Source organism: Ostrea edulis, chromosome 9, assembly GCF_947568905.1.
Source record: "Ostrea edulis chromosome 9, xbOstEdul1.1, whole genome shotgun sequence".
NCBI classification, from domain to species: Eukaryota; Metazoa; Mollusca; class Bivalvia; order Ostreida; family Ostreidae; genus Ostrea; species Ostrea edulis.
In genome coordinates this window covers 13,721,176-13,744,138 of record NC_079172.1, presented here as the reverse complement: position 1 = coordinate 13,744,138, position 22,963 = coordinate 13,721,176, and the positions used below count along the sequence as shown (strand labels likewise).

General features: G+C 35.8%; 1 protein-coding gene across 4 annotated transcripts in view; it reads left to right on the top strand.

The window, feature by feature from the left end:
• LOC125660468 (uncharacterized) overlaps nt 1-22,963 on the top strand; it is a 63,589-nt gene that overhangs the window by 2,811 nt on the left and 37,815 nt on the right. For all 4 annotated transcript variants that reach the window (XM_056148599.1, XM_056148600.1, XM_056148598.1 and 1 more), the window contains 6 exons: nt 2,409-2,643; nt 9,056-9,181; nt 9,301-9,426; nt 12,486-12,558; nt 21,205-21,302; nt 21,911-21,952. In XM_056148599.1, the coding sequence (XP_056004574.1) occupies nt 2,409-2,643; nt 9,056-9,181; nt 9,301-9,426; nt 12,486-12,558; nt 21,205-21,302; nt 21,911-21,952 (700 nt within the window). The remainder of the gene's footprint in view (nt 1-2,408; nt 2,644-9,055; nt 9,182-9,300; nt 9,427-12,485; nt 12,559-21,204; nt 21,303-21,910; nt 21,953-22,963) is intronic.

Here is a 22,963-nt window from a genome sequence, read left to right as displayed (position 1 = left end):
AAATTGATGATTAATTGACAATTCATTTGATGTGCATGTGCAACAAAAATCTTTTCAAATATGAAGTATTGTACATATTCATTGAATTTGATCGCATTATAATTATTCTGCTGAATATTAATGCGCGCAATAATACGGAAGTTCCGAGTTCCCCAAGAGTTATTTCCCTTTGTCGAACTCTTCCGTAAATTATGACGTAAAATATGATGACAGTGGGTACATTTGCTAATTACTATCATTGTGTTGTTTCTTAAAAATGATATCCAGAGTTTCTGAGACCATCCCATCTCAGGGAAAAGGCAACTTTAGTGAGTTTATGAGTATTGGATAACAAAATGGCTCAAACAAATATTGTTAATTGCCATCTTTCTTTCATAAAAGCGTCACTCATGTAGAAGAGGAAACGAATAATGATTCGATCAGTAGCCAATTTGATGATCTTATTCAAACAAATCATGCTTGATATGGCCAGAATATGCATACCAGTGATTGATATAAACAAAAGTTACGCTTTTATTACATTAATCGTACGTAAATCGTTATGTACAATGCCAGTCTACGATATAATGTATACATTGTGTACCCACCTTACATCATAAAATGCGAAAGAGTTCGACAAAGGGAAATAACTTTTGGGTAACTCGGAACTTGCGTATTGAATTGTTGCTCTCCTCAATTAAATCTATGATATCAATTAACAATATTAATTGATGCGTGCTACAATTCAGTTAAAGAGATCAGCTGCAATAATTCAATTAACAGTGAAACGGCGACTGTGATTTCGCTCAACGTTGACATTTAATACAGTTGGGGGCCCCAAGATCCCGGTTTTTAACGTGACGATTCCAGTTGAAAATATGATACACAACATCTTTTTATGTAAAATAAAATAACTATATATCGTCGCACAACACTATAAAACTAAAAAATAAATAGAACATTACCTGAGTTGGTAGTACCGCACGATTAATAATCTCAGTTGTTTGCATTAATGTCGTCTACGCCTGGTCCTTGAACTCCCCGGAACTTACGATGGAATTCTAACTATTAAAATGTTGACGGAATTATTGTATTCCACGATGTTGCGGAAAAGAGGCATTAAGGCACACTGTTAATTAATTAAAGGGAAAGGCTACCCTATAACCACATTGTTGCTTTTATACGTATTACTTCCTGATATCGTAAATGATAGTCTTTAAAGGGAAAGGCAACCCCAAATTTTTTTACATAGTAAATGATGAGATTAATTATATGCAGAGATGTCGAAATTTTTAAATCACTGGAAAACAGATTTCGACGTCATAAGACACTGAACGTTAGAATGTAGTGTTTACAGTGATGTCATTATAAAGTAATGCGTGAAAACATTTTCATTTACAAATATGATAATATTAAACTGAATTATTGAGTTTAGGTTTGAACATATTAATGAAACGTTTTTCCTTTTCACATCTCTGATTGTCACTTCCACCTATAAACTTGTAAAATGAAAATATATAATTGATTTGTTTTTGTCCACAAACATCTAAATGTTCACTCAGTTGAATTTGCCTGTATTCCGGGTTGTGAATATGCTGTTTGTGGACCCGTAAAGTTGTAGTAATTATGCGTGTGTATAAACAATGGGAGTATTTTTAACTTCTTGATAACTACCCTTGCAATTCTTGCAAAAATTTAATAATTTTCAAAAATCTCCTTCTCTACTATACCACACATCTGTAAGAAAATCTGTGACGAAATAGTAAGTCATAATTCTGAACCTAGTTTCTTTGGCCAAAGTCAAAAGTTTAAACATTTCAGAGGGTCATAGCTGTTTAAAATACAAAATTTAGTTAAAGGCTCATACTAGACACGGCAATTGGGCTATTAGTTTATAATGCCATTGTAAATGTTTGAAATAAATGTTGCTAATGACTATAGACAAGGTATTGTAACTCTGAACCATGGTCTTTGCCTGAAACAGGCTAGAAGAAATTAATATTAGTTTCAGTCACAAAAACTGAAGCCGATTGAGTTCTCAGAGTTTGAAAGATGCATTCTTTGCATTATCAACTTGCAATGCTACTTTAATAAAATTCATGAAAGACTTTTGTGTGTGATAATCAGGAAGCCATTGAGGCATGTATATATAGGCCTCTTCTTTAATCTTAATAATTAGTTACAAACACAAAAATCATACAGTTCCATTGGAGGAGAAGAAACAAAATTAGTAAGATAGATTTTTTTTATGCCTAAACATTTTACTGTGTAAAACAGAAATAAGTTCTATGCTATGTCATAATGTGTGCAAATTCAGACACATTCCATCATAGTTTAGATAATTTTGGGAGGATGCCCGGTAAGAGAGTAATTAAATTTAAAAAAAAATACTGAGCCAGCCTTAAATGGACAAATAATTGATCTTGTAGATTAATTTTGGTGATGCTATCCCAGTTTCTGGTGAAAGCTGTGGGAGATGGGAACATTTGGAGGAGGTGTCTAACTGTCCAAGGAATAAAGCAGAATGGGAGGAAGCAACAAAGAGGAAGAATTGTAGCAAGTTACAGGAGATGAAAAACTGTGAAACTGCAACATACCACTGCTTAGTCGATTCCACTAGAATGAGTTTGGTGGAGGTATGCACAGTACCTCGGAATTTAAATGGTAAGCAGTGGGCTGTGGCTTTATTTATTGCATAGTAAGATATTTTGTGGTAGCTCAAGTAAACTATACTAGTACTAGTATTCTGTTCAATGTTTGTTTGCTAGATGGATGGATAGTGATGTACCGATTGTCGCCGACTTTTGATTGTCGGTCGCTATAACTGAAACGATGTGAATAATCGATTCTCATTTTCAAAATCGAAAATCGCCGACGTCGGTATTTTTTTAATAATACGAATATTCCTGCCGCGACTTCACTAAAATTAAAAATGGCTGACGAAGCTGAATCATCCGATAAGATTGAATATTGTTTTAATGTCCCTCTTGAGAATCTTTCACTCATATGGAGACGTCACCATTGCCGGTGAAGGGCTGCAAAATTAAGGCCTATGCTCGGCGTTTACAGTCTTTGAGCAGGGAGGGATCTTTATCGTGGCACACCTACTGTGACACGGCCCAGGGCCTCGGATTTTCCCTCTTACAACAAGCAAGGGGAAATGAGGCTCTATTCTAACCCATAGGAACAACAACAGTCGAGAGATCTATCCCTATTTCGGGAAAACAAAATCGATAGTATGGGATTATTAACTTCAAATTTCAAATGATTTTAGACGTCTCCATAGTGAAAAATTCTCGAGAGAGACGTTAAACTAGATACATTCGATCAATCTTATGATTTTATTCTAATTAACTTGATATTTAGGGTAAAAAATAAAGTAAATTTAATATATTTCTGCTATAAATTTGAAATGAATAAAATTCGATTATTTTTCGATTAATCAATCGAAAAGGTGCATCCGATTAATCCAATCATCGATTAATTTTTTCCCCCCGATTGCCCATCACTATGGATGGATGGGATGACTAAAGCCCGAAGTTGCAGTTAAAGCTGACATGAATTAATGAATATATTAGAATTCTCTGTATCTGCCATATTTCTCTGCTTATCCACCATATTAGATGAAATTAAAGTTCTATTGTGATATGTATCAGGGTTTGCATGGTATATAAGGGGACACGCTCTGCTAAACTTCACTTCACATCAGTTTCTTCGATTTACCTGTGCGGGTAGCTTCGACAGGTAACACGTACATCTTCAATACTAATTTATAGGACATCAAAAACAAATGAAATCATGTTTTGGAACACCATGCAGTGCTCAAAATTACAATAAAAATATCGTACAGTAGTAAATCATTCTAAAAGCTTGGGATGAATAGATTTACTAGAATGGCTTCTCTTTACATGCATGTACGTACAGTTGCAGTAAACATGTCAAAACTATGCAAAAATGCAGAGAAATATTTATTATCTATTGATAGAATGGAATAAGCAAGGGACATAAAATTTATACCATTTACACTCACTTCAAGCAAACTACAAATACATAAATACTACTGTACTTATAAACATGACATGTATGCTCGCCATGAAAATGCATCAAATGTGGACGACTATTTACCTGGGTCTTCCTGTAATATCTGTAAAGGACCACAGATGAACATGTACACTTGTCGAAAATACTCTTGAGTAGTAATAAAATTCCCTTTATTTGAATAGTCCATGAAACAAAATGATAAACTCCATTTGTATTCCTACAGTAAACACTGTTGTACAGACCTCAACACACTTAGCCCGTGCCGATCAACTATCTTCAATCAGGGGAAGTATCAGAGCAGAATATTTACCCTGTATTGTGCATGAATCCTTATACCGTATGATTTACTGGCCAGAGTGTTGCAGATTTGTAAATTGATTAATCATTTAGGTACATAAGGCCAATTCAACTTAATTGATAGATTATCATCCCTGCCCGCCCCTCAAAAATTGGCCCGCCTCGAATTTTTTTATTTTGCGAAACTTGCGATTTCCGGAATATTTTCATGTCTGATTCCGGTATTTACACTTTTTGTTTACATTTCTGGTATAGGAACGTGAAAAGCCACGTGAATAAAATAGATCAATATGGTTTTCTTAATTTCTCGCATTCTTACAGACGTAAATCTTGAAGAAGTTAGGTATATTTCTGTTATATCTTTAAATTAAAGCTTAACCTGGAATTAGTGTATGAAAATAGCATAGATTGATATCCATCTGCCATTAAATGATGCGGATCTGTTAAAAAAAAAACTCGTTTGTCTTAAATTAATATTTTTCTCAGAAAAATAAAATCCTCCCACCCACCCCATACTTTTTGCTGATCCTGGATGATAATCTACTAATTTGTTGAATTGGCCTAAACTGCTCATGCATATATAATTTGCATATACAACACTGTATGAGTGTATGGGATTAGAGAGAGAGAGAGAGAGGATTCATATGGTGATCTTGTAATAACTGTGCTTGTAAGACAAATGATATATTGTTAATTCAATAAAAGAGAACAGTAGCTCAATATTGCTCTCATTAATTGATAGTACAGATTTATTTGATTCATTTAAAGCACACAATAATTAAAATTAAACATATCATTAAATAATGTTATCTTCAGTTACTTCATTTGGTGCTCAATAGATCTTATATACATGTATCTATGCCATTTTTTTTGCATTATTACACTCTACATTGAACTCAATATGTACTAATGCAAAATGTAATAACTGAGTTTATCATAGTCTGCGTCATTATCAGGCACATAGAATCAAGGGGAGGGGACAAGGGGGCCTATTCCCTACCTTTATTAACAATATCCATCTTTAAATTATAGTTATCTTGTTATGCAGATGGAATATATATTGGGTGACCCCCCCCCCCCCTTGACCCCAGCTTGAAAGTTCTGATAAAATAGTAAAAGACACCCACAACCACCAATTAAGAAAGTTGAGATTGGGTAAAAACAAAATTATGAGGCACTCATTGTAGAGGACTCTATCCATCCCTTCCCAACCTCCAATGATTGAACAAAACAAAATGTGTGTGTGTGTGTCGGGGGGTGGGGGGGGGGTGGGTATTGAGGCAGTCAAATTAAAAGACTATGTAACACCATTTGGGGGGGGGGGGGGGGTATGCCATGTGCTTTTACATTTGTTACATATTATGCATATGGCATGCACCTGTAATTTGCAAGAATTGATATGAATAATATATATTTTATGCTCTTTCCATTCTATCAGTATGTAATTGCACAGCAAATGATTTCTCCGCATTTTATTCATAAGAAATTGCAAATATTTGAAAGTATGCAAGAAAAGCTTGTTTTGCATTTTTGTCTAAATTATCTAAACTTTCAGAATGTTTCACCAGTATAAAATAAATATTTTGTAATTTTGAGCAAAACATCATATTTTAAAATGTGATTTTATTTATCTCTCATTCCCTATATATTACTATCAGAGATATGCACTGGTCAAGTCCACCTAGAAAAATCACTCAGATGTGACAATTACATTTGAGGTATATATGAGTAAAGTAAATTAGGCTACCTAAGAGAAATATGGCATATAAGATATGACAATTGTGTACGTATTTATTAATTCACGTCAGCTTTAAGTTGGGAATTTTAAAGACAAAAATTATATACATTGCACTTTTTACCTGCACTTAGAATTTAAGTACTTCTGCAATGATTTGAATGACTTCAGGTGGATTATTTCATAGTGATATTTATAGCCTTTGTGTCCAAAAGTAAAAAATGTGATTTTTAGGTCAGCTAAGTCTCTATTGCTCTGTGTCGATAGTGTGTTTACAATTGAACATTTTTAACTTTTTCTTGATGACTGCCCTTCCAATTCTTCCCATATGTGGTATGAAGCATCTTTGGGACAAGTGGGACGTAAATTGTAAATTTTAGGACTCATGCATGCACCAATAGGGCATAAGAGGCAGGACAAAAACTGCCAAATATTGACTATAGTTTTCAAAAATCTCTTGAACATACTACACATCATCATTGCAAACCACGGGTTATTGTTTCATTCTGTTTCACAAGTTTGTAAAATAGAATGAAACAATAACCCATGGTTTGCAATGATGACTGCACATCTGCAAGAAAAACTAAATGCATATATTGTCTTGTAAAGCAGGAATACCTCTACCAAAATTCAAAATTTCACGACTCCCTAAGTAGAGGTTCTGACTACAATGCAGGTCCAAATTAAGTATATTATATAGTGTTTATGTGTAAGGTATGCAAATATCTTCTTTAATGCTATATTGATAGTAAAATGAAACTAGTAGATAAATATTTAGAAGGAGCAGGTAGCCCTTTACCAAAATTGTGAATTTTATGATCCGAGGAAGAGTTTTTTTTTTACCCAGTTTGCCAAACATTACACATTGACATTTCTAATTCTTCAAAAACAATGCATTTTACCATTATTATACCCCCCGAACGAAGTTCTGAGGGGTATATAGTAATCACTCTGTCTGTCTGTCTCCAGATTCGTGTCCGGGCCATAACTTCTTTGTTCTTTGACATAGGCATACCATATTTGGCACACAGGTGGATCACCATGAGACGATGTGTCGGGTACCTTCATGACCTCTAGTTGACCTTGACCCTTGACCCTAAGGTCAAAAGTAAAGGTTTTTTACAATGGATTCGTGTCCGGGCCATAACTTCTTTGTTCTTTGACATAGGCATACCATATTTGACACATGAGTGTATCACCATGAGACGATGTGTCATATAACTTCATGACCTCCATATGACCTTGACCTCAAGGTCAAAATTAAAGGTTTTTACAATGGATTCGTGTCCGGGGCATAACTTCTTTGTTCTTTGACATAGGCATACCATATTTGACACATGAGTGTTTCACCATGAGATGATGTGTCATGTACCTTCATGACCTCCATATGACCTTGACCTCAAGGTCAAAATTAAACGTTTTTACAATGGATTCGTGTCAGGGCCATAACTTCTTTGTTCTTTGACATAGGCATACCATATTTGACACATGAGTGTATCACCATGAGACTATGTGTCATGTACCTTCATGACCTCCATATGACCTTGACCTCAAGGTCAAAATTAAACATTTTTTCAATGGATTTGTGTCAGGGCCATGACTTCTTTGTTCTTTGACATAGGCATACCATATTTGACACATGAGTGTATCACCATGAGACGATGTGTCAGGTACCTTCATTACCTCTATATGACCTTGAACTTTGACCTCAAGGTCAAAATTGATTAAAGGGTTTTGACATAGTCATACCATAAGACATGGGTGTATCACCATGGGACTATGTGTCATGTACATTCATGAGCTCTTTATGACCTTGACCTTTGATCTCAAGGTCAAAATTATAGGTTTATACCATGGATTTGTGTTCGGACTATATTTTCCATTTTCTTCTACAAAGGCATACTATAATTTTACACTCAGGAAAGAGGTAATTTATGCCTATTAACAACACCCTTTGGGAGATTGGGGTAAGCGAGGGGTATTCTAAGTGAGCATTGCTCACAGTACCTCTTGTTAGCTCTCCTGAGCTGATGGCTCAGGTGAGCTTTTCTGATCAAAACTTTCTGTTGTCTGTCATTGGCATCATTGTCATTGGCATAAACTTTTAATTTACATTTTCATCTTCTTCTGTGAGCTTTTCTGATCTCCTTTGTCCGTCTCTGTCCATCTGTAAACTTTTCACATTTCAACTTCTTCTCCAGAGCCACTTAGCTAATTTAAACCAAACTTGGCACAAATCATCTTTAGGTGAAGGCGATTTAAGTTTGTTCAATGAAGGGTCATAGCCCCTTCAAAGGGGGAAATAATCACAAAAATGCAAAAATAGGCTGGGATCATTTAAAAATCTTTTTCTCAAAAATCACTGGGCTAGAGAAGCTGAAATTTATATGCAAGCTTCATGACAAAGTGGAGATTCAGGTTTTTAAGAATCATGATCCCTGAGGTTAGCGTTGGGTCACAATAGGGAATCAAAGTTTTAAGTGCAAATGAATAGGGAGCCAAACTTGGCACAAAGCATCCTTAGATGAAATCTGTTACATGTAATATGAAAGGCCATACCCGTCTACAAGGGTATATGATAATAAATGAATTTGTAGTCATTATCTTTGAAAAGTTTTTTCTGAACAAAGCTCCTTTTATAATCAGTTTTACTCAATGTTGTTTATTGCTAGGAACTGCTGCTCAGGTGAGTGATGTGTCCCATGGGCCTCTTGTATATCCAATATGAATTAAAAATTTATTTTGATGTTGAGATTATCACACATACCCCTACACAAACAAAACCAAAATAAAAGAAAAGAATATTCAATGTCATCAAGTAGATTGATGATGTAAAAAAATATGTACTAAGTTAAACATGTGAATGTAAGTATCTGTATGTATGCATAATAATGGTAGCACTGGCTGCTGTTTGTTGCTGTAAACATATTATATTTTGAAATATCTTAATAGCTTTAAATTGCATGTAAAAATGCTCTTCTAAGTAAATACTCTGTTTTGTAGGACACTGTCCACTTTTTTATCAAAATAAGTTTCCATTTGTGAGGAATGACTACAAAAGGGATTGCTCTAATTATTCTGATGAAGACAAATGTGCAGCATTTTATAGTTCAACAGATGCATACAAGTGTAAGTAAATGAAATGTGTTGACCTTTTGTACTGAAATATAGAAATTGTTTTTCCTTTAGAATTCCATGTGAAATATTTAGTTCAATAATTTTTATTAAACTTATCCGTTGATTTTCAGATCAAGCCTGTTATAACATTACAAGGCAATCAGAACTGGGCAGCACATTAACACAACAAACAACCACCGAATTACCCTCTAAACCAGCTAGTACTAGTGTCACGGAAACTGAACTGACCACTGAAGGTGCATTCTCCATATAAGTGTTAAATTACGTATTTTATGTGTCCGCGGTCCTCAAAAATACATTTAATGCTTTAGCTGATAAAATCGTATATTTTACACATGTATTCAGTATGTATCAAAATCCTAATATTATGATTATTGTAACATAATTATGCATTGCTCCGAGCACTACACTCATAAGATGTGAAAATTAAGCAAAATCACCGTGTCCGTTTTACATTGATAATTATTACAATTGGGGTAATTTTGATAATTTCTATACGTTCGGGTCCTTTCTTGTTGTTATTTGAAGGTAACAAAACTAATGTCTAGCAAGTAACTTTGAATTTTTCAAAGAAATTATATTTTACAAAAAAAATGTTCTGAAACTGGTGTCCGTTGGATTGCGAACAGATACGTTACCGATTTTAAACCTCTACAAAAAAAATCTGACAGCATTCTTTTTAATTTTTCATATCAATATAAATAGCATATTTATTAGATATAAGAATAAGCTTAAAGTTTTTGCATCATGAAAAAGGGATATGATAAATAATCCAGATTAAAGACTAAAAATCAGCATTTGGATGCGTGGTTTGCAACAGATACGTTACCGCCTATCCAGCTTCAGAAGAAGGGTACAACAAAATTGATTGCATGAAGTTGTTTGATTATGCAGGTATATGTATTTTACACCGACTCTATTCTATATGATGGATAATGAATGATTTTTTAAAGGAAAACATGATTAATCAACAGATACGTTACAAACAGATACGTTACCATCGTTCTTTTCATGGCTGTAATACGGATATTTAGAGTTCGTTTTCATTCTGAACTTCAACTTAGTTACAGTATGTTGTATCCGGTTCAACAAATAATGATGCAAACATGATGTTAAAACTTTGTAACTCAGCAGACGGGCAGATGGTAAATATAGAATTTTTTTCATGAATTTTCTGAAAATTCATCTTTGTAAAAGCAATGAATATGACAAATTTTGCTTTTTATTTTTATTATGAATATTGTTATAAAGAATTAAGATGGTAGACTGTCATTTGGTACATTGCAAGCACCTATTATTGATGGTATCGTATCTGTTCGTAGTGGTAACGTATCTGTTTAGATATTTAAATTTAGTTTCTCATTGGATTTAGTGCTATTATTATCAAACACTTGGTTAATTCTTCAACACTATTTGTTGTTTTTAATAATTACTATTCATTTCTAACGCATAGAGAGAAAAATACGCTTGAAATTGAATGATTCATTCGAACTTTTCAGAATAGTAAGAAATGGGAAAAACACTGGCAGAAATCCAGAAGGTGTGCCAGGAAAGAAAGAAGCTTGATATGATCCATCATTTCTTGAGAATGAAAGGAAAACGGGCAGGGAAAATAGGGTTCCTCCAAAACTTTTGGCGGAGCGGAAACTGATAGCTCGTCGGGGGAACACCCCCCTCCCCCCCCCCCCCCCCCCCCCCCCCCTAAATGTACTGTAAAAATACAGACAGAAAACCATGATATTCATAATTGATGCGATACTGACTTTTCTCCTCTTTGTTCATTAATTTTTATTTGTGTTCAGGTTCATGTTATTATTCATGATTGAAAATATGTAAATAAACTCTCATTTCAATGGTTATACATCTTTTGTCATTTATTTAACGGTAGATGGGAGATATCGTTCAAATAAGTAGATTACTTTTTAGAATCAAGATACAGTGTACACTACATTTGATATCGAAATAAATGAGTGGAAAAAATAAAATAAAAACAAATTCAAACTCTGCTCATCAATTTCTGTAAGAAATAATGCATTGTACACAAGATCTTCCTTTTATTCTATATCCTTCTGAAACAGATACGTTACTGTTACACACTTATGTATAATGAGTATTTGAGAAGTTAGTGGCCAAATATCTTTCCCATTCAAATGTTATACTGACAGTGTACTATCTACGTCATGATTTGAAATACATTTTAGGTTTCTGGAGGTCACTTATTTTGAACTATCGTAATTGGAATATGATGCATCAAGAAAAAATAGCTTGCCAATTTTCTCTTCGTATTTGATATTTGTATTTTCAGTTGAAATATAATGCTTAGGTATTGACATGCATATGTAAGCAAATCTATGTTTATGCACATACTTGAAAAATTAATAACTTTTCCATTTGGCCTTAATAGATATTGAATGTCTGGACAGATTAAAACCCTACCCCATCACGTTTCTGTTGTTTTTATACCCCCCGCAACAAGTTGTGTTGGGGGGGGGGGGGGGTATACTGGAATCGGGTTGTCCGTCTGTCTGTCCGTCCGTCCGTCCGTCTGTAGACGCAATGGTTTCCGGGCTCTAAAGCATTATCCTTTCCACCTACCGTCGCCATATCATATATATGGACTACCCATGGGATGAAGATGTTCCCTATCGATTTTGGGGTCAAAAGGTCAAGCGCACTGGACATCGAAGTAGCAATATGGTTTCCGGGCTCTAAAGCGTTATCCTTTCCACCTACAGTCACCATATTGTACATATGGACTACCCATGGGATGAAGATGTTCCCTATTGAATTTGGGGTCAAAAGGTCAAAGGTCACGCGCACTGGACATCGAAGTAGCAATATGGTTTCCGGGCTCTAAAGCGTTATCCTTTCCACCTACAGTCACCATATCATACATATGGACTACCCATGGGATGAAGATGTTCCCTATCGATTTTGGGGTCAAAAGGTTAAAGGTCATGTGCACTGGACATCGAAGTAGCAATATGGTTCGGTTTGTCATGCCATTTGTTTTTTACACTCAGAAAAGAGGTAGTTTATACCTATTACCAACACCCTTTGGGAGATTGGGGTAAGTGGGGGGTATTCTTAGTGAGCATTGCTCATGCACAGTACCTCTTGTTATTGTCTGGACTTGGTTATTTGACATAACTTATCTCAACAAAGAGTAGCAGTAAAAATTTCCCATTCATACCGAAATGATCTCAAGATATTCATTTTTTGAAAAAAATATGAAAGAACGCTGTAACCAAAACTTTATTTTTCATTATTTTCAAAATGGAATTTTACACTTTAGTGGAGAATACACCTGAAGTGAACATCACACTGGTACAAGGACCTACAGAACAAAAAAGCATGCACACTGACGAGTAAGTGTAACACAAAGTCTTTTCTTCTGTTAAAGAGTACGGCACTGTGAAACTGGACACATACTTTAACCACACATACTTTAAGCATTATGATGTGCAAATTGTTGGAAAACATGAAATTTCTCTGAGAAAGTGAGAACTTTGTAGAGAGTGTTGCATTTTAGGGAGCTTGATATTTCCCCATATGGAATAGGGGATTTTCAAGTTCTTCCGTTTCTTGCGTATTTTGTGTTCTAGAATCTACCCAAGTTGTGTAATTTAGCGATTTTTTAGGCATGCTTACTTCCGGTTTAGCTGACTTTCGTTCATAAAGTTATTTTACTTACTGGTTTTGATACCAAAATTAAGAACCAGCATTATTGATGTGGCAGAGGGACGTAATTTGGATTTAAGGAAGTGGGGAAACAGGAACTTAACGTAGCATCTTTTTCAGGGGTTGCCAGAGAAGACAGTCTTTACAGTATTTTGTCAAATTCTTGTCAAGAATAAATATATAAATTAACAAACAAAACGTAACATGTCCTTTTGACTGATATTCAAAATATTTCAAATTCTGAACCCATGGAGAAGGGTTATTAAGTAGTGACATACGACTCATTATACCTCAAAATATATATAAAGGGGGGGGGGGGGGGGGGGGGGGGTGGTAGCAGTGTATCATATGTATTGCCTCAAAGAAAATTTTTCCCAAACTCTGATTTCTTGAATCGTTGGGAGAACATGGATTCACTTCATAACATCAACCTGGCATCGTACCATTCACTTCTGTCATAAAAAGTGGGGGATGGGGATGGGGTGATTTAGAAAATGATGGTTGTTAAAAGGGGGACCATTCCCTCCCCGTAGCTCCCTCATTCTACATTCATACCTCAGAAGTATTCCATTATCGGATTTGTAACGCCGAAGTCACCGTTCATTCCAATGGTGCCCAATATTTGTAAAGATAAATCATGATGTCATATAACTTTCAATAGCAGGTATGTCTTGATTTGATTACCACATTTTTATTTATCATTTCCAACAATTCAATAATTTTTATACGCTCATCATTAGACGGGACGTATTATGTTATGGCGCTGTCCGTGCGTCCGTCCAGTTGGTCGTCCATCCATCTGTCCCGGGTCATGTTTTCCGGACTTTTTTCCGTAGCGGATGAATGTACAACTTTGAAATTTGGTTACAATATCTCCCTCAAGAATTGTAAGAGTGAGTTTGCATTTCAGCTGGATTGGTTTATCCTTGACCTACGTTAGGGCTATAAGTAGGTCAAACAGTTTTCCGGACTTTTTTCCGTTACAGATACAGATATTGCCCTGAAATTTACACATAAGCTTCCTTTCAGAGGAATACGAGTTCAATTTGCATTTCAGCTGGATTGGTCCGTCCGTCTGTGACCTAGATTAGGACTAAAAGTAGGTTAAATAGTTTTCTGGGCTTTTTTTTCATTATGGATTCAGATATTGCCCTGATAGTTAGTCAAAGGCTTCCTCTCAGAGGAATACAAGTTCAGTTTGCATTTCAGCTGGACTGGTATATCCTTGACCTACTTTTTGGAAAAAGTAGGTCAAACAGTTTTCCGGTCTTTTTTTCATTAAGGATACAAATATTGCCCTGATATTTTGTCAAAGGCTTCCTCTCAGAGGAAGACAAGTGCATGCAGTTAACATTTCAGCTGGATTGGCACACTACGACCTACAGTACTTTAGGGGTAGAAGTAGGTCAAACAGTTTTCCAGATTTTTTTTGGTATCATCGCAGGTATTGCTCTGAAATTTAGTCACAACCTCCCTTTCATAGAAATACATAATCAGTTCACATTTAAAACATTTCAACTTAATTGGAGCACCATGGCCTACTTTAGGGCTAAAAGTAGATCAAATGGTTTCCTGGACTTTTTATCATCATAAATAAATATTGCACTATCATTTTGTCACAACCTCAATCTCAGTGAAAATTTAATACATAATCAGCTCACATGTCAGATGGATTGGTACACCATGACCCACTTTAAGACTTTTCTATTCAGAATGTGTGTTGTATCAATTCAGAGTGCACAATATGCTTCCAGGTTGAATTTCACTGTTCGACGGGCGTATATTGTACCGTTTGTGGTACTCTTTGTTCTTTATCGATCGACGATTGACTTTCAAGAGCTTGAGATAAAAAAATTTGTATGTATCTACAGTGCACCAACATTTTTAGAAAGGATTTCCAAATTCATACCAGTTGCAAGCTTACATATCCTTCGTAGGTTACTTTTACGGTGAAAGGAACAAGAAACACTCATCTATAACAGAAGTTTCCTCAGTTCGATACTATATATAATAATAATAATAATAATAATGAATTCTTTATTTAGATAGGATAGCACATTTTTTTTATTAGTATCAAATGACTAGTTTACATCATGGTGCTGTATAAAACATATTCACAGACAGATAAATGAGAGAATAGAAAAATAGATAGCATAACATAAAATATATACATGATATCATTGGGAAAAAGTAAACATATACATATCATTATTGGGTACATTCAGAGTAAACACAATGGTACCACATCACCGATTTGCCAATGGTAAATATTTGAGTCATTGGTACCATTGGATCCTTAATGTGCACTCTGAACGAGTTTGTTTTACAAATGGGGAGAAATCCAACAATGTGATAATTTTGCATCAAGAAGATGTTTTTAAGTACTGTTAATCACTTTCTCCTACAGATTATTTTCTCCATCTTCACTAGCCAACTGTTTTTGGTTCCGTATAAAATGCAATTTGTAGTGGACCGAAAACCCTTGGCTAGTTAAAATGTATTTTCTTTTGTAAAACCGCATGAGTATATAGATCATCGGACAAAATGAATAGAGGGGAGATTACTATACCATATCACATACACTTGAGGAGCTTATAGGTTGTTAGGGGTGGTTAATAACATAATATGGCTGATATAAAAACAAGATAGTTCTTGTTAAAAACTGACAGTTTTCAAATAATAAATGAATACTAAAAATAAGTGTTTATACAATATGGAATATTGGAACCAATATTTCGTCTCTGATTCTGTAACAGTTTTAATAATTAGTATGTCCAACGAAATCTCATTTTAGCTATTCTGATTACATTTTGTCTGTTGTCTGTTTGTCCATAAACTTTTCACATTTTCATCTTCTCCAGAACCATTCGGCCAATTTCATCCAAACTTGGCACAAAGCATCCTTGGGTGAAGGGGATTCAGGTTAGTTCAAATGAAGGGCCACACCCCCTTTAAATGATAGATAATCACAAAAATAGGGTGGGGTCACATGAAAGCTTCCTAACAAAGGGGAGATTCAAATTTGTAAAAATCATGACCCCTGGTTTTAGAGTGGGGCCACCATAGGGGATAAAAGTTTTACATGCAAATGTATAGGGAGCCAAACTTGGCACAAAGCATCATTAGATGAAGTCTGTTACATGTAAAATGAAAGGTCATACTCATGTACAAGGGCATATGATAATTTATATATTTTTAGTTGTTACCTTTGAAAAAAAAATTCTGAACCAAGCTGCTTGTATAATGATAGTTTTGCTCAATCTAGTTTATTGCTAGGAACTGCTGCTGAGGTGAGCGATGTGGCCCATGGGCTTCTTATTTTAAAAAAATGCATCTTGTTTTATACTGCTGCTGAATATCAGAACATACCAGAACAGGAATTTTTTATACATTTGATATACCGGTAAGGCTATACTCCGGTGACGATAAGGCCTTGTTCAATCCTGTAACCACTATACTGCCTATCATCAATATTTTAAAGAATTATTTGACAATTAACAAAACTGATTAGATATAGATCCATGGCATTAACATTTTTTTTAAGAAACTGAAGCAAATTTTCAGATAAACTATATTTTATAGCATTTCAAGGATGTCAGTTATCACTGGGACTTTGGGTGTAAAGTACAGCTCTATCTAAAAGTCAAGCAGAAGGTTCAAATAAGCCAAATATTTAGTGTTTTAACATGCTTATTAGACAAAATTTCTCAATTGTTGCCATAGAAACATACCTCTCCACTGTCCAGCCAGCATCTCTTTAGGAAATGTAAAAATGGTCAAATTCAACATATTACTCTACTTACTCATTTTTAACAATACTTACTATCATTAATCATTGTAAATTGTTACATTGTACTGCCCTTAGGCAGGATTTTTTGTTGGTTCTTGACCCCTATTCTAGTAGGCTTTAATTTTTATATGCCCGTCATTAGACGGGACGTATTATGTTATGGCGCTGTCCGTCCGTCCGGGGTCATGTTTGTCAGACTTTTTTTCTGTAACAGATGCATGTACAACTTTGAAATTTGGTCACAATACCTCCCTCAAGAATAGTAAGAGGAGTTTGCATTTCAGCTGGATTGGTCCATCCTTGACCTACTTTAGGACTATAAGTAGGTCAAACAGTAAAGACTTTTTCATTACAGATACAGATATTGCCCTGAAATTTACACATAAGCTTCCTTTCAGAGGAATACAAGTTCAGTTTGCATTTCACCTGGATTGGTATGTCCGTCCGTGACCTACAAAAGGACTAAAAGTAGGTCAAACAGTTTTCTGGGCTTTTTTTCATTATGGATACAGATATTGCCCTGAAATTTAGTCAAAGGTTTCCTCTTGGAGGAATACATGTTCAGTTTGCATTTCAGCTGGATTAGTCCATCCTTGACCTACTTTTCAGCTAAAAATAGGTCAAACAAATTTCCAGGCATTTTTGGCCGGGTTGCACGAAGTGCAAATCCGGTCTATAGTATGGTGAAGTGCGGGCGGGCGGTTGGGGAAATTTTGTGAAATCAACTCCTCCTACAGTTTTTTATGTACAACCTTGAAACTTTGCAGAAAGTAAGTATATATATTGAAGTTATGCACTAGGTTTTTTGAAGTCCGACCTTTGTCGAATATGGGCGCTACAGCAAAAAGTTGTTACTAAAAATAGAGTTCAACTTGAAAAAGGTAAGTGAGATTATCTTTTGTGGTTAAATTTATTCTATGCTTTAATCGTTTTGATAATTATACCCCCCGCAACAAGTTGTGGGGGGGGTTATACTGGAATCAGGTTGTCTGTCCGTCCGTCTGTAGACGCAATGGTTTCCGGGCTCTAAAGCATTATTCTTTCCACCTACCATCACCATATCATATATATGGACTACCCATGGGATGAAGATGTTCCCTATCGATTTTGGGGTCCAAAGGTCAAGCGCACTGGACATTGAAGTAGCAATATGGTTTCCGGGCTCTAAAGCGTTATCCTTTCCACCTACTGTCACCATATCATACATATAGACTACCCATGGGATGAAGATGTTCCCTATCGATTTTGGGGTCAAAAGGTCAAAGGTCAAGCGCACTGGACATTGAAGTAGCAATATGGTTTCCGGGCTCTAAAGCGTTATCCTTTCCACCTACAGTCACCATATCATACATATGGACTACCCATGGGATGAAGATGTTCCCTATTGATTTTGGGGTCAAAAGGTCAAAGGTCAAGCGCACTGGACATTGAAGTAGCAATATGGTTTCCGGGCTCTAAAGCGTTATCCTTTCCACCTACAGTCACCATATCATACATATGGACTACCCATGGGATGAAGATGTTCCCTATTGATTTTGGGGTCAAAAGGTCAAAGGTCACGCACACTGGACATCGAAGTAGCAATATGGTTCGGTTTGTCATGCCATTTGTTTTTTACACTCAGAAAAGAGGTAGTTTATACCTATTACCAACACCCTTTGGGAGATTGGGGTAAGCGGGGGGTATTCTTAGTGAGCATTGCTCACAGTACCTCTTGTTTACTTTACAATTCTGCCTCCTTCAACACTAAGGCCATAACAAATCATAACAGTCCTCCAGATAACTACCACCAAATAAATCCCTACCCAAATTATTTACTCTAAATATTACAACCTGGCCAATTGAGTCTTTGACCCATTTTTTCCTTATGGATACAAATATTACCCTGATATTTAGTCATAGGCTTCCTCTTGGAGGAATACAAGTTCAGTTTGCATTTCAGCTGGATTGGTCCATTCTTGACCTACCTTTGGGACTAAAAATAGGTCAGACAGTTTTCCGGGCTTTTTTAGCTCACCTGAGCTGAAAGCTCAAGTGAGCTTTTCTGATCGCTTTTTGTCCGTCGTCTGTCTGTCCGTCCGTCTGTCTGTTAAACTTTTCACATTTCATTTTCGACTTCTTCTCTAGAATCATTGAGCCAATTTCATCCAAACATGGCCAAAAACATCCTTGGGTGAAGGGCTTTCAAGTTTGTACAAATGAAGGGCCATGTCCCTTTCAAAGGGAAGATAATCACAAAAATGCAAAAATAGGGTGGGGTCATTTAAAAATCTTCTTCTCAAGAACCACTGGGCCAGAAGAGCTGAAATCTACCTGAAAGCTTCCTGACATATTGCAGATTCAAGTTTGTTCAAATCATGGCCCCCGGTGGTAGGATGGGGCCACAAGGGGGGATCAAAGTTTTACATACAAATATATAGGGAAAAACTTCTTCTCAAGAAACACTGAGCCAGAAAAGCTGAGATTTACATGAAAGCTTCCTGATATAATGCAGATTCAAATTTGTTCAAATCATGGGCCCCGGGGGTTGGATGGGGCCACAATAGGGGATCAAAGTTTTACATACAAATATATAGGAAAAATCTTTAAAAATCTTCTCAAGAACCACTGAGCCAGAAAAGCTGATTTTTACATGAAAACTTTCTGACATAGTGCAGATTCAAGTTTGTTCAAATCATGGGCCCCGGGGATAAGATGGGCCCCAAGGGGAGGATCAAAGTTTTACACACAAATATATAGGGAAAAACTTTAAAAATTTTCTTCTCAAGAACCACTAATCCAGAAAAGCTGAGATTTACATGAAAGCTTCCTGACATAATGCAGGTTCAAGTTTGTTCAAATCATGGGCCCCGGGGGTTGGATGGGGCCACAATAGGGGATCAAAGTTTTACATACATATATATAGAAATTTTTTTAAAAATCTTCTTCTCAAAAACCACTGATTCAGAAAAGCTGATTTTTACATGAAAATTTTCTGACATAGTGCAGATTCAAGTTTGTTCAAATCATGGCCCCCGGGGATAGGATGGGGCCCCAAGGGGGGAATCAAAGTTTTACACACAAATATATAGGGAAAAACTTTAAAAATCTTCTTCTCAAGAACCACTAAGCCAGAAAAGCTGAGATTTACATGAAAGCTTCCTGATATAATGCAGATTCAAGTTTGTTCAAATCATGGGCCCCGGGGGTTGGATGGGGCCACAATAGGGGATCAAAGTTTTACATACAAATATATAGGAAAAATCTTTAAAAATCTTCTCAAGAACCACTGAGCCAGAAAAGCTGATTTTTACATGAAAACTTTCTGACATAGTGCAGATTCAAGTTTGTTCAAATCATGGCCCCCGGGGGGTAGGATGGGGCCACAAGTGGGGGGGGGGGGGGTGTCAAAGTTTTACATACAAATATAGGAAAAAGCTTTAAAAATCTTCTTCTTAAGAACCATTGGGCCAAAGAAGTTGACATTTACATGAAAGCTTTCTGACATAGTGTAGATTCAAGTTTGCAAAGGGTAGTTTGGGCCATAATAGGGACTAAGGTTTTACATGCAAATATATATGGAAAGTCTTCAGATATGGGCCAAGGTGACTCAGGTGAGCGATGTGGCCCATGGGCCTCTTGTTTCATTATGGATACAGATATTTCCCTGATATTTAGTCAAAGGCTTCCTCTCGGAGGAATACAAGTTTACTTTGCATTTCAGCTAGATTGGTCCATCCTTGACCTACTTTTGAACTAAAATTAGGTCAGACAGTTTTCTGGACTTTTTTTCATTATGGATCAGATATTGCCCTGGTATTTAGTTAAAATCTTCCTCTCGGAGGAATCCAAGTTCAGTTAACATTTCAGCTGGATTAAAGTCCATCCTTGACCTACTTTTGGACCAGAAATAGGTCAGACAGTTTTCTGGGCTTTTTTTCATTATGGTTACAGATATTGCCCTGATATTTAGTCAAAGGTTTCCTCTTGGAGGAAGACAAGTGCAGTTAACATATCAGCTGGATTGGCGCACAATGACCTACAGTACTTTAGGGATAGAAGTAGGTCAAACAGTTTTCCAGATTGTTTCTGGTATGGTCACAGGTATATTGCTCTGAAATTTAGTCACAACCTCCCTTTCAGAGAAATACATAATCAGTTCACATTTCAACTTAATTGGTGCACCATGACTTACTTTAGGGATAAAAGTAGTTCAAATGATTTCCTGGACTTTTTATCATCATAGATAAATATTGCACCAACATTTTATTTCAACCTCACTCTCGGAGACATACATAATGAGTTCACATGTGAGATGGATTGGTGCACCATGACCCACTTTAAGACTTTTCTATTCAGAATGTGTGTTGTATCAATTCAGAGTGCACAATATGCTTCCAGGTTGAATTTCACTGTCAGACGGGCGTATATTGTACCATTTGCGGTACTCTTGTTGATGTTGAAAAAGTGAAATACTTTTTGGGTAAATAACAGATTGCAACACCCTGCTATGGAATGTTGTTTTATGTATTTTAAATTGTTGTGCTTTCTTTTTCTTTCCCAGCACTTGGGCCTTTGTGTTTTTGATTCTACCAGTGATGATGATATACATTATCTGTGTAATGTACTGTTGGAAACGTAGGAGTATGACCTGGAGGCAAGGTACATGCATTTCGAAATTTTTCTACCGATTTCTCATAACTGTTGAAATATGTATTATTTATATATACAAGATACATTCAAGAGAATAGGGCTGAAAGGATATGCCCCCTTCTCGATATGATACATATAATATATTATTGCAATACTTATGCCAGGATTCAATACTTTCAATACGATACAATTTACAGAAGAAACCAATAATAAAATTGAAGAAAAAATTCATTACCAAGAATCAAAATCATAATTTTAAAAGCAAAATGTTTCCAGACTGCCACACTGCAGTAAGATGCCTGTTGGCTCTGTAGTTTAAACGGATAAAGTTTATTATCATTTTCATCAACCTCAAGGCAAACAACAGTCTGAATATTATTCGACGGTATTTTGTCCCTCATGCATGTAAAAATAATAAGTACAGGCTGAGCCTGATCGATGTATTTTACTGAACCTGTTTGTAATAAACGTATTGAACTGAAAATGAAGGCTATGAATCGAACATTGAATCGAGCATTTGTATTGAACAGTATCGATATCTCGGTGAATCGTTTCAGCCCTACAAGAGGTCTGCTTAATGACTGGTTAAAGTTAATTAAACTATTTTCATGTTACAGCTTTGTGTCTCGGTTGTGATGTCCAGTGCAACAGATGTAAAAGTAAGTATCTATTTTGATTTGTTGAACTTTAAGAATCTTGTGAAGAAGTGTCTCTCTGTTGGTGTGCAGCTAACTAAGAATATTTGTAACATGCTGCCACAACTTTTTAACTCAATTGATGTGGAGCTGAAGTGTATAAGGAGAAAAAAGTATTTGTTTTGCTTAAAAACAGATAATTTTTTTGGTCCCAAATTGCTTCTTTAATACAATGTCAGTTATAGGTAGACCACTTATAATAAGATTCTGCAAATGTGAAGGCCATTAAATAATCAAACTCCTTTCATTCATAGAGATGGTGCTACTTTTGCTCTCAATTGTGATAATCTGGCAGAATACATAGAAATACCTGGTAACTGGAAATCGAAGGCATATTTTGCGCTTATTTGTATTACATTGACATTGGTACTTCCTTACAATGGAAATTGGCTAACATTTTGGGTAACAACAAGGTTTCCTGCTCGTCTTTGGCATTTGGGAAATTTGGAGGGTAGGGTGTATGCAGTTTGTAATGTACGTTTGTTGCATACTTGCCTTGGATTCATTTGATAAAATTTACTCCCATATGCCTGCATAGTTAGAATTAAAAGGCCAAAGTCTGTGCTGATTAGTATAAAGCACTATCGGAATGCATGGTAACAAGGTATTCATGGCCCACTTCATTGCCAGGTAAAAAACAGTAATTATCATAGGTATGTGTATACAATTTTACACAGTGACAATGTAGTAATTGTGTTTCAAAATCATACTGTTGTTTTTAGCTCATGTGGACAGAAGGCTCTAAAGTAAGCTTTCCTGATAAAAATTTGTCTGTTGTTGTAAACTGTTTTGTTCCCCATCGCAACACGGAAGGGGACATAGAAATACTGGTGTCCGTGCATCTGTGCGTCGATCTGTCCCACTTCATTTATTGGACTCAACTCAGAAACCGCTCAATGGATTTTGTTCATATTTTGTAGGATTGTTAGTCACCATGTGTAGTTAATCATATTATGCCGCCATTTTGATTCGACA